General features: G+C 43.7%; 1 protein-coding gene across 7 annotated transcripts in view; it reads left to right on the top strand.

The window, feature by feature from the left end:
• The window catches only part of LOC141999868 (N-acetyllactosaminide alpha-1,3-galactosyltransferase-like), a 78,625-nt gene that overhangs the window by 16,769 nt on the left and 42,933 nt on the right, over positions 1 to 18,923 (top strand). For 5 of the 7 annotated variants that reach the window (XM_074973706.1, XM_074973699.1, XM_074973700.1 and 2 more), the window contains exon 2: positions 18,699 to 18,787. In XM_074973706.1, coding sequence (XP_074829807.1) covers positions 18,782 to 18,787 — 6 coding nt within the window. In that variant the 5' untranslated portion in view covers positions 18,699 to 18,781. Of the gene's footprint in view, positions 1 to 9,559; positions 9,700 to 13,802; positions 13,911 to 18,698; positions 18,788 to 18,923 lie in introns of those variants that run through there. The other 2 variants (XM_074973702.1, XM_074973703.1) reach the window with 2 other exon arrangements.

The following is an 18,923-nucleotide window of genomic DNA, read 5'->3' as shown; positions in this document are numbered from 1 at the left end:
AGCGAATATCACACTAGTTCCACTATTTTTTAATTCTTGTTGTTGATTTTGGTGGGGTTAGTTAGGAGCGGGATAAGCTAAATGGAAGAAAAAGTTGGGGGACGGGGAATCAGTGCAGGGAAGAAGAGGGTAAGAGGGGTAGGTGCGGAGTGAAGCTGAGGTGAAGAGACTGCGGGGGAGGAGGAGCAGGAGGGCTGGAGCAATCAGGCAATCAGCACAGGGCAGAGAAAGTCCACATAAAACTGCAGAGTTCTCTGAATGACGGGAGGTCCAAAGGTCCCTTCCTGGCTGGAGAGTCTGGCTGGCTCCTCTCTACAGCCCACATGGGGGTGGGGAGGCACTTCCTGGGTCCTAGTGCCCCAAATCCTATGTGTGTGTTTGTGGGTATCCTGCACAGTTCTGGTCTGGGGGAGGGGTGGCCCAGGCTGGGCCCCATTTTACTCCCTCTCCCCAAGTGCAGAAGTCTCTGCTTTGCCTGCTTCTGCCCATACCCAGTGAACTCTCTGGCCCTGTGCCTATTTTTATTCAGCTCCCTGATCTGTACACTTTCCTGGAATTTACTTCTGGGATTTCACTCTGTCCCTCCTCCAGTTCAGCTGTAACGTCTGTCCTATGCCTTTGAACCCAAGGATAGGGTTCTCCTGTTGCTTCCCTCCAGGGAGTCAAAACTGCTCACCCGAGGGCAGGGGCCCTAGGAGGTTATCCGCCAAGCGGGACCTGTTTAACTATGAGAACCAGCAGTTGGCCAAGAGAAAGAAACAACAAATTTATCACGTAAATGTCCTGTAATCCTGGCGGGATCGGGAGGGGTTGCTGATTGCCTCATATAGCACTGAACCGGAATTGGGTCTGCAGGCCCAAGTCCCAACAGACACTGAGAAACCCCAAATTGGAGATAGCCTGAGTACCGAACAAGAGAAGCAAGACAGCAGTCTGCTGAAAGCCTTCCCCAAGCTCTTTACAGCCCGACCAGGACAAACCTCCCCCATGCAGCACACGATCCTGACAACCCTGGGGAAGATCATCCATGAGAACACTTGGCTCCTGCTGCAGTAAATGTGAGGGAGAATGAAGAAGGAGGTCTGAGCCATAATAGAACTAGGGGTAATCAAGGCACAGCCCCATCATTCTGGTCCCAAAACCTGATGGGACCCTCAGGTTCTATATAGACTTCAGGAGGGTGAATGCCATATCTAAGTTGATGCATACCTGATGCCTTGGGCCCATTACCTGTTTGACCAGGTGAGTGACACCAATTACATTACCACTCTAGACCTCACAAAAGGATACTAGCAAATCCCACTGGATCTGACTTCCAAGGAGAAGACAGCCTTTGCTACCCCAGCAGGACTATACCAATTTACCAGAATGCGCTTTGGGCTCTATGGGGCAGCAACCACCTTGATGGACCACATACTATGACCACATGCACCTATGCTGCCACCTACTTGGATGATGTGGTTGTGTATATCAGTAACTGGGGGGACCATCCTAACCAAGTGGTGGCCATCCTCTGAGCCTTACACACCACTGGGCTCACGGCAAATCACATCAAATGCAAACTAGGCTGAGAAGAGACCACCTATCTAGGATACACCCTGGGCGGCAGTCAAATCCACCCCTTTGTTGGTAAAGTCCAGGCCCTACAGACCTATCTACCACTGTCAACCAAGAAGCAGGTGCGACAGTTCTTGGGGTTGGTGGGCTATTATTGCCACTTTGTCCCCAACTTCTTATTGCTCGCGGCCCCGTTATTGAGCTTCTGAAGGACAGCCCCCAACAAACTTCACTGTATGGAAGATTGCATCTGAGCCTTCCAGGCACTTATAGACTGCCTGTGCCAAGAACATGTGCTGTTCAGCCCTGTCTTCTCTTGAGAGGTTCAAGCAGATGCCTTGGAGGTATGGCTGGGAGTGCTCCTTTCCCAAGAAATTCAGAGGGTGGAGCACCCCATTATAGGAGGCCCTCACTGTCAAGTTGACTGTAGATACCTTGCGGTATTATCTGCTGGGACTTTTACACTAGTGACTTTTACACTAGTGACTAACCATACCCCATTGAATTGGCTGCATACTACAAAAGAGACAAGTACCATGAGGTGGTACTTGACCTTTCAACGATTCACCTTTTCAGTTTGACATCAAGCTGGTAAGACACCCCTAAATGCAGATTTCTTTTCCAGGGTTGGGGAAGGTAAAACTGCCATCTCCAATGCCTCAGAGATTGACTTAAGGGGTGTGTTTGCGTAATGAGATGTAGTGGCCTCATTTTGTCCATTAATTCACTGTGTTGGACGCGGTTAGCCCCGCCCCATCCCACTCGCAGGAATCATAAGGGCCAGGCTCTGCAGCTCTGCAGTTGAGGTCAGACCAAGGAAAGAGTCTGAAGTCCTTTCCAAGGAGCCGAACCACCTGTGGAGCCCACAACCGGCTGTGGCAGATGACAACACTCATAAGCCAGCCTGGAGAGAATGCAAGCCGTGGCCCCAGGAGACAGAGGAACCCAGAGGGGAGCTGCTTGGCATGGAGACAGGGAACCAGGCCCCAGCAGTTGTGGAGCAACCCAGGCAGACATTGGTAGGAAGCAGCCCAAGTAAATGAGACACTGGACCTGTTGCATTGCCAAGACTTGAGCCAGCAACCTCCAGCAGGTGACTGGACTAGATGACCTCTTGAGGTCACTTGCAGTCCTACAAGTCTATGATTCTATGATTCTTTGTTTCCCCATCAGCCCAGCTTCAAGGGCCCTAGGCTGGGACCCAGTGGAGCAGGATGGGCCAAGTTCCCCCTATCCTTTCCCCCACACTCGGGGTTGGATGAGCACTAACCCCTAGGCCAAAGGGCCTGAGCTACTGACTGTGTGTTTGCTCAGCCCACACCCAGAAGGTCTGAGCCTTTGACTATTTATCAGTTTAACCGGGGGGGGCAAACTTTTTGGCCTCAGGGTCACATTGGGGAATAGAAATTGTATGGCGGGCCATGAATGCTCATAAAATTGGGGTTGGGGTACCAGAGGGTGTAAGAGCTCTGGGGTGGGGCTGGGGATGAGAGGTTTGGGGTGCAGGAGGATGCTCCATGCTGGGATCAAGGGGTTTGGAGAGCAGGAGGAGGATCGGGGTGGGGCAGGGAGTTGGGGTGTGGGGAGAAGCTCAGGGGCACAGGCTCCGAGGAGCGCTTCCCTCAAGCGGCTCCCAGAAGCAGTGGCATGTCCCTTCTCCAGCTTCTACGTGTGGAGCAGCCCCCCACCCTCAGAGTGGGGCCACACGGCTGCTTCCGGGAGCTGCATGGTGCAGCCCCCAACCCTGCACCCCGGAGTGGGGCCAGGACTGGATATCCCAGGCATTTCCACAAAACTACTACTATTATTGATAATAGTGTGCTTTCTATTTTTATTTTTGCTATTTTAACCCTTTGGAGACTCCAAATATATTTATATGTTGACCTTGACATTCATTTGGATGTGAGTCAGGAAAATGCAAGTATCCTAAGGAATAATGTGTGATTTTTACTATAAAACACATCAGTATAGGAGTTATTGTGTCTATATACCATTGGCCTCCACTGGATAAAGTTAGAACCGTTAGCCATGTGTCATAGACCCTGTATTGCTAAAGGATAATCTCATTTGGTTGATATGACAGAGGCCTCTGCTTTTTGAAGAAGAAGATCTAAGAATCATAGAATCATAGAATATCAGGGTTGGAAGGGACCTCAGGAGGTCATCTAGTCCAACCCCCTGCTCAAAGCAGGACCAATCCCCAATTAAATCATCCCAATAGAATCATAGATCATCCCAATAGAACCATAGATCATCCCAATAGAATCATAGAACTTTCCGTTCTTGCTACTGTGAAATTCCAAGTAGCCACGTTTCAATTTCATTCTTAAATATAGGTAAGAATAGACTTGAGGGGTTGTTTGTTTGTTTTTTTCAGTTATTCTTGCCTGTTTTGTTCAGGATCAGGGCTATTATTAGTAGAACAAAGGATTTTCTAAAAATCTTTAATGTAGGATTTGCTGGTGTGATGGGGATGTTCACTCCACACCAGTACTAATGGGGTTAAAGCTAGCAGGAAAGGCCAATTAGCCATAAGCTGCACCTGCTGGGGATCTAAGGGGCAATGCTGCTAACTGAGAATGAAGCTCACCAGGGCAGGAACAGGTGAGGCTTCTATAAAGCCTAAGAATTGAGGCTAGCTGCTGACTGCAGTCACGCTCCTTAATGCGAGGTAGAGCCCATTTAAATCAAAACCCAAACCCAACTCAACCCTATTGAAGTCCTGGGAAAGAGCAGTAAAGGCAGAGAGTACAGAGCTGAACTGCTGGTTTGAAGGTCCTTGGATTGGAACCCAGAATACAGGGTGGACCTAGGTTCCCCTGGAGGAGACTCAAGGAACCTTACTCCTCCAAACCTTGTCAACTTTCTGTGCCAGTAGCTTACTTCTACTTTAGTGAAGGTTCATTAGCTCTGTATAGGCCAGGGGTGGGCAAACTGTTTGGCCTGAGAGCCACATCAGGGAATAGAAATTGTATGGTGGGCCATGAATGCTCACAAAATTGGGGTTGGGGTGACAGAGGGGTTAAGGGCTCTGGGGTGGGGCTGGGGATGAGGAGTTTTGGGTGTAGGAGGGAGCTCTGGGCTCAGATTGAGGGGTTCGGAGGGTGGGAGGGGGATCAGGGCTGGGGCAGGGATGCGGGAAGGGGTGCAGGTTCCAGCTGGGGTTGTGGGCTCTGGGGTCGGGCTGGCGATGAGAGGTTTGGGGTGCAGGAGGATGCTCTGTGCTGGGATCAAGGGAGTTGGAGAGCAGGAGGGGGATCAGGGCTGGGGCAGGGATTTGGGGTGTGGGGAGAGGCTATGGGGTGCAGGCTCTGAGTGGCACTTATCTCAAGCGGCTTCCCGGAAGCAGTGGCATGTCCCTTCTCCAGCTCCTACACGAGAAACTGCCCCGACCCTCGGAGAGGGGCCATGAGGCTGCTTCCAGGAGGTGCGTGGCGTGGCCCGCAATCCGGCACCCCGGCTGGAGCCCCGGAGCGGGGCAAGCCCCAGACCCCGCTCCTCAGCGGGAGCTTGTGGGCAGGCTTAAAACGGCTTGTGTGCCAGAACCGGCCCAAGGGCCGTAGTTTGCCCAACCCTGATATCCATAGGCTGTCCCTTCCCCACAAATCTCCCCAGTGCCTAAATAATGTAATCCAGACAGGTTCTGCTGTCTGATTGCAGATAGTGGGTCTGACCAGCACAGGGGTATACTTCCTATGTCTACTTCTACACCATGGATCCATCCTTCGATGTGGCAAGCTATACATGTTTTCGTTTGGCAATCATCTGTGTGACAGCAGTTGAAGGAAGGCATAACTTCACAGCAACCTGTGCCAGCACAGCGATAGAATTTCTATAAAGGGCCCCATTACTGTGATTTCAGAGTGGCTCACAATCTTTATTGTATTGAACCTCATAATACCCCAGTGAGTTAGGGAAGTACTATTAGCCCCATAGCACAGATGGGAACTGGTGAATTGCCCAGTGTCAGACAGGAGAGCTGTGGTAGAGCAGGAGATTGAACCTGTGTCTGCCAAATACAAGGCTAGCCCTGGAACAACTGGATCATCCAGCCTTACACTTTTGGCTTGTGTATAAAAATGAATGTATCTTCCTTGTTGGGAAAGCTTTACAATATTTTTTAATTTTTAAAAATGGAAATTATAGTGAATTGTGAAAATCAGACCTCTTTTAAAAATGGCCGGTAGTTCTACCAGACAGAGACTGAATAATGCTGCATCACTAATGAAACATTGAGCTTGCCTAAAATGAAAATGAGTGGTTTCTATGATACCAATAGGGGAAAAAAATTAAATAACACAGATATCTGGGGTTTTATTAGCTAAAAATATAGAGACACAAACAAAAAATGAATATGATGGTTATCCTCAAAACTATGAATGTACTGGCTTTCAAAGAAAGAATGAGACAAAGTCACTTGATATGTTATACATCTTCAAAGTACATTAGGACCAGCACAGAGGACGCAGACCTGAGGTCTCTAAATCAGTGGTTCCCAAACTTGTTCAGCCGCTTGTGCAGGGAAAGCCCCTGGTGGGCCGCGCCGGTTTGTTTACCTGCTGCGTCCACAGGTTTGGCCGATCGCAGCTCCCAGTGGCCGCGGTTCGCTGCTCCAGGCCAATGGGAGCTTGGGAACCACGGCTCTAAATCAATAGTCTTCATTTTCATCAGAACAGTTGTCTTCTCTTTGATAAAAGGATACCTAGGTGCTACAGCTATATTTTATAATTCAGAGGATCATTTAGAGACTGGAAGCAGGAGGAAATTTTAGTACAAAAATGTTAATATAATATATGGTTGTAGGAATTTTGATAATTGAACCTTCTGATCTGCTTGCAGCATGCAAGCCAATAATGTGTATTGAGGCAGGTTTTATTGTTTTTCTTTCCTGATAACAGTTAGCATGCTTTTTTGTTCTCTCGTTAATAGTCTGTATTTGTATAATGCTTATGCTGTAGATTTTATTTTTGGGAGTTGATGTCTAAGGTAAGGCTTGGGAGGTGGATAGATTAGATTTGTAATGACATGAGATTCTGGGCATTTCTGTATCTGTGGTGAAATTCACACATCAATGTGTAGGGGCTCTGGCACCTTCCTCATTCCCGCACAACAGAAGCGCAGTCTTTGTACTGTGTGGCAGACGGCCTGCTATGAACAGAGGGCCTCCACATCTTCTCTGTGTGTTTTAGCAGGGCTCCTATGCCACTTCCACACAGCCCAGCACACAAGAGGCCTAAAGTGAGGGCTGCAAACCCCCAACAGGGGTCATCATGTTATTCCAGCATAGGGCCCAGAATAGCTGCTGAACAGACGCTGCAGAGCTATTCTATTTTATATAGGTTCTGATACCCTGCCCATGTGTTGGGGTGGATTCTCTAACCCTCAAGCACCATATATAAGCCCCTTCATTTTCAGTTTAAACCAATTTTTACCAAAAAAATTCCCAGGTTTCAGAAAAAGGATTTAGTTTTTTCTGATTTTTCACCCTACTTTTGTATCATTCAAATATATAAAAATAACTTGTTTTATTAGGAAAATACAATCCATTGCGTGAGATCTATGTATTATAATACATTAGTCTGTGTGTACGTGCAAAGCTGCCTGTTGAAGTAAGGCTATGTATTAGTTTAGAACAGAGGTGGGCAAACTACGGCCCATGGGCCGGACCATCCTGCCTGGCTCGTGAGCTCCCTGCCGGGGAGGCTAGTCCACAGCTCCTCCCCTGCTGTCCCCCCTCCCCTGCAGCTATGCCGCCACGCGGGCAGCGCTCTGGCCCACCGCTCCTGTCGGGCAGTGTGGCAGTGTGGCTGGCTCCAGCATGGTAAGGGGGTGGGGAGCGGGGGGGGGTTGGATAAGGGGCAGGGGGTCCCCAGGGGTAGTCAGGGGACGGGGAGCAGGGGGAGTTGGATAAGGGATGGGGTCCCAGGGGGCGGGGGTGTGGATAGGGGTCGTTGCAGTTGGGGGACAGGGAGCAGGGATGTGGTTGGATAGGGGGGTGGGATCCCGGGGGGGTTAGGGATGGGGGGTCCTGGGAGGGAGCGGTCAAGGAGCGGGGGGGGGGGTGTTGGATGGGTCGAGGGTTCTGAGGGGGGTGGGAAGTGGGAGGGGGTGGATAGGGGGTGGGGGCCAGGCTGTTTGGGGGGGGCACAGCCTTCCCTACCCATCCCTCCATACAGTTGCGCAACCCCAATGTGGCCCTCAGGCCAAAAAGTTTGCCCACCCCTGGTTTAGAAGATACACACAATAAACAAACAGGCACGCATGCAAGTTCTGAAGTGCATATGCAGCTGAATGTACTGATTAATCTCACGCCTATCATGTACACATTTCAAGCTGTTAGCAGATAACGGTTTAAATATTTTACACACTAAAATGGGAAGAAAATGAAAATCTGTATGAGAGTATGTTTCAGAACACAAGGAAGTATTCGAAAAAAATTTAAAAAAACAAAAACAGGAGAAAAGGATGAAGTTGAGTGTATGAGCGGCAAATGGTGGGGCCCAATTATTAAATGTAAATATTTATAGGCTAATAGTTCTAAGTCTACAACAGTAAACTGTTTATTAAAATGAAAAGTTTTATTTGGGGATTAGAGATACATTGTTTTCTTCAACTCAGAGGTGGCCTTGTGGTTTGAGTTCTGTTTTAGTTCTGCAGCAAACTACACTGATAAACAGAATTTAAAGCATTAATCTACTGAATACTTTTTTCTCCTGTCTTTCTGTCCACCAAAATAAACCCCGATATTTACCCAGAAAAATTATTAATAGATTTTTGCACTGATTTTCACCTGTTTTTGGTGTAGTGGTAACAAACACTGATAAATTCCCAGGAAAAATTAAATAAAATCAAAACTTAAAATGAAGGGCCCTAACTACATAGGGCCCATATGAATAAGACTCGTATAATCGAGTTTGTGGATTGTGTGAATTCCACCCACAGGATATTAGTTACTGTTTACTCTCAGACACCTGGTGCTATGCAGCATGGGGCTTTTTCCAAGATTTTATTTATTTATGGGAAATGATGCTCTCCAGCATAGCCTCATGAATTACATCTCATTTTCATTCATGAGGAGCAGCCAGTAGCCACACCTTCCCGGGGGAAGGATTAAAGGCAGGATCCTTGGAATCCAGGCCTCATCATCAGAATATAGACGGAGCTGAGCCGCAGAGGCAGAGTAGCAGGCAGCAGTACGCTGGCTGCGATGGGTTGGGTTGCTTCATTTAGGAGGAAGATCAAGGATTCAAGAGTGGTAGGAAGAGAAGTCTCTGCTCTGGGGCGTGGGGATCGGGGCTTGAAGAGTCTGTCAAATTGTGTGGGGGTGGAGGTGAGAGAGAGAGAGTATGTGTGTCCATCCCTGACATTGCTTATCTACATAAACACAGATGATACCATGCTTTTCAGGCAAAATATTGTTGTTAATTTACATAATGCATTCATGTTAGAATCACTCAGTAATAAGGCTCTTTGCACGGTTTCATTCTGAAGTAAAAAGAGACTTCTTATGAAAATTCTAACCAGGTTAGGATACACCTGATAACACCAATGCTCCCCCACAAAATATATATTTCTCCATTGGATAGATATGTTGGCTGAGAAAGATGAGAGAGAGAGAGAGAGAGTGGATTGCAGATTGGCAGCAATGGCTGCTTATGGGAGAGATCATTTATATGCTAGTAAACAAAGCAGAAGGTTTTGATGAGCTCTGGAAAAGGGCTTTAAATGATATCAGAAGGGAAGTAGCTGACAGAAATAGAAGCAGATGAGCAGGGCCCCATGGGGGTGTATTAGAGCCAGGGAGTGACCCAGCAACCAGACATGCTTTTGCTTTATATTGGTGTAAAAGGCTGGCAGTGTTTGACTGAAATGATCAGTCCTGTTGTCAGGTGTGCACCCGGCTGGGAAAGGGAGAGAGGGTATGCTGGCTGAGCAATCTTGAGGGAGGAAGCATGTCTAGGAGCAGCCAAGCCCAACGAAAAGGGGAAGTTTGAGCTGACCATACGTAACAGTGTGGTCTGCCCCTTTAAGGTCCTGGGGCCAGCCAGCCTGTTCAATTATCAGACACAGCTCGGAAAGGTTCGGGTAATTTCTATGAAGGGCTGAGAGCCTGCACTTGAAGGGGAAAACCACAGGAAGCAGGTGGGTGCCTATTGCTGATCCTGGAGTAAGGGGGCAGAGATGCCACGGGAAAGGCCTTGAGGTTCCTGCAATTTGATTTTGCCAGGGAATAGTTCTGTTATGTTGTCAGTTTTGTGTGTGAAGAATAAAGTATTGTCCTGAGAAAAGGGCCTGAAGTGACTTTTAGGTGTGGTGTTAGTCTTTCCTGAGCTGGGGAGGCAGGCTAGTGGTTTACGGATGCATCCGATGAAGTGAGCTGTAGCTCATGAAAGCTTATGCTCAAATAAACTTGTTAGTCTCTAAGGTGCCACAAGTACTCCTTTTCTTTTTACACTTGCTTAGTTATACAGTGACTTGGGAATGGAAAATACTGATTAGAATATTTAACTAATTCCCTTTATCCAGTACAGGAAGCTTCCTTGCACTGTTTTTTCTAGTGCCCTCTAGCTGTTGTTGCTGAAAAATAAAATTCCTAATTAGAACTAATAAAATATCTCTACTTTATGAAATGCCTTGTGAACAGGTGCCTCTGAGCATCCAGCATACTGCAAATAAACTATACAAATCAAAAGACAACATGACACAATATCTAGTACACACGGTGCAGGAAATAAGACAATCCCACTATTAGTCCTAATGAAGGAAAAACAGCTCTTCCAATAAATGTTAGTACAGAAAAAAAGTAATTTCCCTTTAACTTTGGGGCTCTTCCAAAGCCAAGCATGAGGAATGTGAAGCAAATTGGAATGGCCTAGTGATTCAATATGTGTTGTGCTCTCCTGCTCACATTGAATTTACAGAGAGAGTGCCAATGGAAATATCTACACAAAGAAATTAAGCCGATTTTACTAGTCACAATAGCCAGAAGCAAATATATGAGGAAACAAAGCCACAAATCTTACTATACACAGCCTGCAGTTAGTAAACTGCAGCCTTGTGAAATATCAGGTAATTAATTAAGACAAAGGAGAAGACTTTTGGGGGCTGCATCTTGCCTTTGTAAAACCAGAAATGGGATAAGTTGGATCTGTGTTCAGTTGATTCAAAATCCCAGTGTTGAGGCGGGTTTAAGTAACTGGTTCCATGTTTGGCTTCTTGGTACTCAGGCATTCTGTTCACCAGGATATGAGAGAGAGGACCTTGCCTTTGGATGTTTGAGGCCACAATCCTGCAAAGACTTACATACATGCTTAACTTTACTACCAAGAGTAGTCCCACTGAAATCAATTAAACTTATTCATGGTTGTAGAGTTAAGCATGGGTGTAAATCTTTGCAGGATTGGGGCCTCAGATCTCTGTTGCTGTGCTCTTTGGCTTGAAAACTTCTTTAAAAGGTGCAGTAAAATAAAACCTACGATATCAGCTTCTAGTATCTCTCTACCTGTGTGTCTGGCAAAATGATATTCTGTAGGGTTTCCTCAAAAGGTTGTTTCAATTTTTGTTTTGTTCAGTGGACTCTATCATAGAGGAATCAGTCCCCTCTGTGAGGGTTAATTCATAATAGTAAAAGCAGCAAAAAATGCCCTTCTCATTGTGAAGTATTTAGTCTACTGCCATTTAAAGCTTTCCTTTAATGACTGCATCATATTTCTGATATCTAAATTGACTATATTTAGCTGAGAGTTGGAACCATGTTCTTTTTATCCCAATCCAAGAAGCACTGTGTTGTGGCAGAGTTCCATTTTCTGAAGCCATGGGACAGCTAAGAAAAGTTACTGACTCTAAGTGACTTTTTGGTCCCTTTCTACTTAATTTATTTGTAGTATGACTGCCAGTTTAGCACTATTTCTTGCTTTGTTCTCTTTCCCTGCTCCATCCAGTAGTCACTTTCGGGATCCTTCTGTGTGGAATACGCTATGTTCTCCTTTGTACAGGACCAGAACCTGGAACACCTAGATTAGAACTTTGCTACCATGATTTATAGACTCTTAAATGTTTTTGTGCCAGAGAAGGAGGAAAAACAATAACAAAACCAATTCTATGCAGCCAGCCAAGACACAGTCTGGGGAAAATATGCAGGAGCAGTGAAAAACTCCTTCAGTTGCAGGTACTTAATTTCAAGCATAAAACTAGCTGATGCTCTAATTTATTAAAGTCCACATAATCATCCCATGTTTGTTAAAATATTTAAACACTACGTATTCTACACTGTGTGGAAGGCCTTTCCACCTATTTGCTATCAATATAAATAATATATTTCAAGATCTTAAATGTATTACCACTTCAATTAAGCTTACTCTTGTTCTACTCTTCCCAGTAAACTCTAATCACTGAACAGTATACATCACTACCAAGTTAAAAATCATATTCTGTTAAATAACTCCTTTTTGCTTACACCTTAGATAATATACATTTTAAAATGTAATTTGATTTTGTTATTAATGTTCATTTAATTTTTTGTACTTCTCATAGGCCTTGGTCCTGCAATTGGATCTGCACGGTTGCTTTCCCTTCCTCTCCTAACGTGTCCTTGGCTGCATATGGGCAGACTCCTGTACTAGCATAGAATCCTAATAGCATTTTATGCCAGGAAGAAAGAGTGCCTTTGCAGATCTGACTATAGGTCTTAGCAAGGGCAATGGAAAAAACAGACCCGTCATCTTTGCTTTCTAGCTCTTGTGCTTTAGCACAATGCTGTAATGTTTGGGTTACAAATCCTGCATGGAAATATTTACACTCAAACGGAAAACCTGCTTCCACTAGAATTTTAAGAGAAACACAGGATAGAAACCTCTTTTGATCTTAGATTTTATAAAACGTAAATTTACTTGGCAGTGTCCCTTTACTTTTATAATAATCCTTCACTAGTTTATGATGGAAGGATTATATACCAGAACAGAAATCCAAGAAAAATTCTTAGAGATATAGGATGCTTTCCTGGAAGTATCTGAATGATCCTATTAAATGCATACTCCGCCCCTTGCCATCCCTTACCTCCCCCTCCTTTCTGCCCACTTCTTTCCCTCCCGGTCTCTATCCCTCTCCTTTGAATTTTGCATCTATTATTTTTCTTAATAATTTTTCATTAACTAATTGGATTTTTAAACACATTTTGATTGTAAATTATGTAATATAAATTGATTTATATTTTAAACATTTATGTGAATTGTTTCAAGTATAGCTAAGGCTAGGCAGAAAATGGGTAATATGGTATGAAGTTTATTATAGTGTTTTCAATTTATATTTTAAAAATTAATAAAAAGTTAATAGAAAAAATCCTTTACTAGCTTAAATTTGTGTCCCTTTTAAAGTGAGATGATATTAGAGTGTAAAAAGCTTAAGTTTTAGAATATTTTTGTCATGAGTGATAACATGTGAGATCATGCTGTAGTTTTAGTTGTCATCATAAATGGGTTCACAGCCAGGAATATATGTCTAAAGCTCCCCCCAATTTGTCTGAACTTTTGGGGTTTGGATAAAACAGAATCCAGTGAGGAATCACATCATTTGAAAAACCAAACAAAAGAGATTTTGCAAAAATAAAAAAGCCCAATTTGATCATTAATATTTTTCTTTTTTAATGATTAAATGTTCCTTTGACTCTTATCCTGGGAGTTACTGAACGTCTCTTATTTAATTGGCACCAAGGGCCCTCCATTCCTATTTAAATCATTGAAAGCTGAAAGTGCTCAGCACCCAGAGTCGGAGGTGCTCAGAACCTTGCAGGATTAGGCTTTTTAAGATTGTTGTTTTATTCTGTAAATAAGGTTTTAAAAAGAATGAACAGGCAAAAGCAAAACCAAAAGCATCTCTTGGAAAACAAGCTAAAAGCACCCCCTCAAAACTTATTTTCTAGGAGCTCATCAAAGCGTACCAGCCAATGTAATATTTTAGGTGAGAAAGGAAGGGTGCCACCTTCAAATGGTTGTCTTTTCCACCTATCTTATTTGCATTAACAGAAACATGACATCACTTTTTGCAAGCAAAAACCAGGAAATGTGATATATAAGATACCAAAAAATATGAAGCTCCTATGCCTGTTTTTTTCATGATTTTGTATCAAGCAAGGCAGGGTGGCTAATCTTCACTTCACCATTCTGCAGCACAGCAGGTTACTGTAGAAATGTTCAAAATCCTGTGTTGAGAGAAATTCCCCCCCTCAAACAACAGAACAGGGCTTATTTTTGTCAGAAAGGACTGGAACTTTGTTTCCTTTTATTTCCGTCCTGCCTGGTTCAGGAAGTGCAGAGCTCAACAGGTTATTTTTTTGCACAGAAAAGTCCAGCCATGTGGTATGTATGTAGTTGAACTGCTAAATTCTTCTGCCTTATAGGGAGATTTTAATGTTGCTGTTTGTTCTGTTAAGAGCCTAGTTTTGCTTGTGTGTGTGTGTGTGTATGCTGAGCTATATACTACTTTCTCGCTGTGCTGTTAAGGGGAACAATGTAAGTCTTCAAGGTCTTTTTTTCCCCAAGCCTTAAAACTGACTCATTTGATAGAGACAAGGTGGGTGGGGCAATATTTTGTAGAGATGTTTTTAATAGCTGTAGAATTTTTTTGTTTAGCCTGCTAGTCTTGCTGTAAACAGAACATGGCCATTGCTTGCTGTACTAACTTAATAAGTTCATGCTAAGAATACAGATTCTGGGGTCTAAGTTAGAGCCTTTCCTTTCTGTGGAAAATGCACGTATTTATTATTTTATCTGGAAGTATAAACTCAGTGAGATGAAAAAGTTTCTTAAAACAACGGTATAAAGAAATGGTGGCATCAACATTCTTTGGGCCAGCTATCAGGCAACAAAAGTCAGACAGATATCTGTCCCAGAATTGACTACATTTGCAATCATTTCAGTGGCATTAACAGTTATCAAGATTATCGTTCACATTGATATAGCTTGCTGCTACTCTGAAAAGCAGCAGCTGTATTCACGTCATCTAGCCCTTGCTGCTGACAACAGGAGATACTCTACGTTGCTCTGGGCATGCTCTTAAACTCCCTTGGAGACATGGTACATAGCCGATTAGATAGCCCTCTCCCTAGGCACTCTTCTGAGAGCTAAGGAGGGATTCTTGGCTGGAACATGACACCAGAGTGAAAACTTGCTATGACCCCTGAGGTCTGTTTGCATCAGGACAGCTCAGGTCAGAGTCTAACCCTCACCAAACTAGAAATGCAAACAAACCAGTTGCAACAGAAAAAGCCATCAGCACAGATGTGTACAGCAGTGAAGAAACAATCCAAAACACAATATTAGTGTGGCTGTTGGACTGTGTGTTTGCAAAGCGGTTATGGGTGTGTTTTATGTTCTGTCACGTAATCCCTACTTACAGAAATACAGCAGAGCTTCTACTAAGAGGAAGGGACTTTTTTATTTTACAGATAAAATCACTGTAAAAATGAACTGTAAAAAGTCTGTCACTACACATAAAATATCAATGAAACACTAATTGGTATAGATTGCCATATGCTGATTTAATAGCCTTTCAAATCTATGATAGGTTTGATGTATAGGATCGAAGATGCCTTTATAGATAGGTAATCAATGTATGATACTTTACTGTTTCTATTAGGTAGGACACCTTTCTCCCTGTCAAGATATTTTTGTTTCTATTCTGATTAAGATGGCTAGAGACAGCCCAACAATGCAAGCATTTGTTTCTGCCTTAAAACATTTTTTTAATAATTAAATTAAAAATTCTTTGGAGTGATGCAATCCTAAAAGGAAGCTTTCAGAGTAGCAGCCATGTTAGTCTGTATTCACAAAAAGAAAAGGAGTACTTGTGGCACCTTAGAGACTAACCAGTTTATTTGAGCATAAGCTTTCAAAGCTTTCAAAGCTTATGCTCAAATAAATTGGTTAGTCTCTAAGGTGCCACAAGTACTCCTTTTCTTTAAAAGGAAGCTGTGACTTAGTTCCGTTGAAGCTCGTCAGTCAGTACCAATTTGCTGGTGGACAGGGTAATGATACACCAAGAAAGGGGCCCTTTTGGGCCAGGAACATTTTGTAAAAGATCAGATACAGATTTATGTTGCGATTATCACAATTTACAGACCTGAGAATCACAGAATCGTCTCATGATCAGTACTTGCCTCAAGGGACAATAAATCTTGATGGTTACTGGCTGGCAGTGTTTTCCTATTCAGGTGTTGATGTTGCTGAGAAAGGATTCTGACTTCTGCTGATTCTTTGGGGTCTGGTGATTGGTTAATCCACTCCAATATGAAACATGAGAGGCTCTGTGGGGAAAAGGATCTGGGATATGAGCTGAGCAGTCCTAAAGGAGGAGTACTATGAGCAGTTGCAGAGGTTTGAGCTAGTCCTTACGATATTTCGTTGTTGTTTTTTTAATAAAGCCAAAATCCAGGGAGAGGCTGAGCTTGGCCTTTATGTAATGTGTGGACTGTTTGTAGAAGAAGTTGGAAAGCACTTGCTTAAAGTCACCAAAATATCAAGTCTTTCCTACCAATATCAATTCAATATCAATTTCCTTTCCTATCTTGTAGCTTTCTGCAGAAACCAAATTCCTTATGGAACAAAAATTTCTGACTCCTGTTGTCTGCAGCTGGGACCACAGCAAGTTTGGAGTAGTACGGGGGGAGCCTGTGCTACTATAGGTGTAGAAAGCTGATTTTCTTTATTTTTAACCAGAGATGGTTTTTGTCTAAAATTGGAGTTGGGCATGAGCCACAAAGTTTGGATCTGGATTTGAATCTGAATTTCCCCAAGGTTTGAAGACCAATCTCTAATCTGGATTTTGAGCTGATTTGGGGGTCGGAAAAGTTTTCTAGAAGTGAAGTCAAGAGGTGACAGGGTGTGTTGTGGGGGAGCTTTTCTGGACTGACGGAGCAGTGAGTGGTGGTGCTGTTGCTCGGTGATGTGCTGTCAGCATCTGAGGAAAGGATTCCCACAAAACACCCCCACCCACAAGCCTCTGGTTAAACCCATTTCCCAAGGAGATGGTCAGGGAAGGACTAGGAAATATTTGTTTTCTCAGCCAAACACACCATGAAGGAGGCAACACCACTAGGACAACATACTTTCTAAGTCCATTTACAGCAAGTGTTGCTACTTTGCTCTGGAAGGAAAGAGTGAGAATATTGACAGTATAGTACCTTGTTTTGTGTGTAAATAAAGACTTTGTAGTGGTTCCAGTGCATCTTCTTCGCAGAAGAGTTTCTAGAAATACTTGCTACTTGGTGCATTATAAAGGCAAAATATTTGCTCTTAATACACTTGAGTCCCAGTGACGAGTCCTTTCTAGCAGAGATCAGATGGCAGTATCCAGCAAGGGAGTGACCTCCATCAGAGGTAAGAAAATCACTCCAACAGTCTCTTCAGACTGGTGGTAGTCTTAAAAAGGGGCTGTTTGCAACATATTGTTAAGGAAAAGTTAGCACATGTGACTCCATTTTGGTTTGGGGCCCACCAGTGTCTAAAAGCAAGCACATCATGCACCAGGAGGAGTGTTCCTTAGATACTGCATTCCTGTGAAAATCCTCCTCCTTGTCTCCAGCCTGCCTTGACTCCCGGTATCTGTTCTTTGTCTGTCCCTAACTCCCTATCTCCTGGCCTTTTATGTGAGGCCTCCCATCCTGATAATAAAAGTTACTGATGCATTGCTTTAGGACCATGCTGTGTAATTAACATACCAGTTTAGCACGAGGAATGCACCAAGCAGGGATAGGTGGTAGATAAGAAAAGGGTTTGTTTATTGGCTAAGGTTTCCGATGCACGAGGGCAACATGCTTTGCTAAAAGGTATATAACCTTTGTATAATCTGTATTTGGGGTCCCCTCCTGACTAGCGGGGGGCACCACGCTCGAGCATAATAAACTTAGTGTTTTTTGGGAACTCTGCAGTTGCGGACTTTGTTCATGTGCCTCAGCCTAGATTCGAACTGGGCGTGTCCCATCAGGTCACGCACAAAACTGCTGCGAATTATAGCTATCAGGTATAATTCGCAGCATTTGTGTGCGTGTCCTATCAGGTATAATTCGCAGCATTTGTGTGCGTGTCCTATCAGGTATAATTCGTAACAATATCTAAAGCAACTATCACTGTGATATCTATGTGAACATATATGTTGCTGCTTTATTGAAGTGCAGAGAGCTCTTTGCAGCTTAATACTAAAGTATACTTTGTTTGCATTAGAGACGACTGAGCATTCAGTGGTGTTTATTGGATTCCAAGTTGCCATCCATCTATGGGGCTTTCCCCTGGCAGAGCCTGGGTTTATGGCGTTTGCAAAGGCCTATTGCCTGTGTATTTCCTGAAATGCAGAAGTGACTAGACATGTTTCATCTCCATTATTCACCAATGACTGAAAGTGTCACTACCCTTGACTGGGACCTTGCACTGTCACATTTCAGCTCAGAGGGAATTTTTCTGAGTTCCATTAAAGCAGCTTGAAAGATATGGCAATAATGACTGAAAGAGACTAAGGTGAAAGTTAAAATTGTTAAGGAAAACATTGCTTCCAGTTGAGCTCCCCAGAATCCAGAATTTTCCTGAAAACTGTTGGTTTCATACTTTTGCTTTTGCTGCTGCTATGGTTGGTAGCGTGTCCCACCTCCCATAAGGCCTCCTTTACACCTCCTATCTTCCATAGATCCTTCTTAACTTTCATCTCTGCATCCTCCAATACTTGAACTACTGTTCCATGTTTGCTTTTTTGTTTGAATTGTATTGCAAGATTCTAGACTTATTCTCAATGTCATATATGGCCCTATATAATAATTACCACCTTTGACTAAGAAGCCTACTTTGATTTTCCTTTCTGATATGTTAAATGACCACGGTAGGAATAATTATATAAACAGATAACATATTGACACCTGAATAGAAAAAAAGCACTATTAACCAAGAGTAAACTCCACCTAATTACACTAACCTTTTGGATACTCTAAATAACAGTGCATATACACCCGCCGAGGCACTCGCTTAGAAAGTGCAAGTGTTCTGAATCTCTCTGTTTTAATCAGAAAAGTAACTCAGTCTGGGAATTTAAGGGCAGAAATGGAAGAAGCTGTGGAATGTTACTAATCCTGTAGGGAAACTGAGCTTTTTTCTTTTACATAGGGTAAAGAACTGAAGACTGTCAACTGAAGCCAAATATCGAATATCAGATATAGAATCCTTGACTGTTGTAATCCCCAGACTTGATGGAGGTAAATTTGTTTTGTATTTTAGCTTGTGCTATGTGTAGACACTCTTCTTTTGTTCTAAGACTGGTGTTTGTATGCTTGCAGGGTTTTGTTTTGGTTTAGCTCCAATCAATTAGGAATAGTTTTAAGCTAAACCACA

Source organism: Natator depressus, chromosome 16, assembly GCF_965152275.1.
Source record: "Natator depressus isolate rNatDep1 chromosome 16, rNatDep2.hap1, whole genome shotgun sequence".
NCBI lineage: Eukaryota > Metazoa > Chordata > Testudines > Cheloniidae > Natator > Natator depressus.
This window is presented reverse-complemented; position numbering and strand designations above follow the sequence as displayed.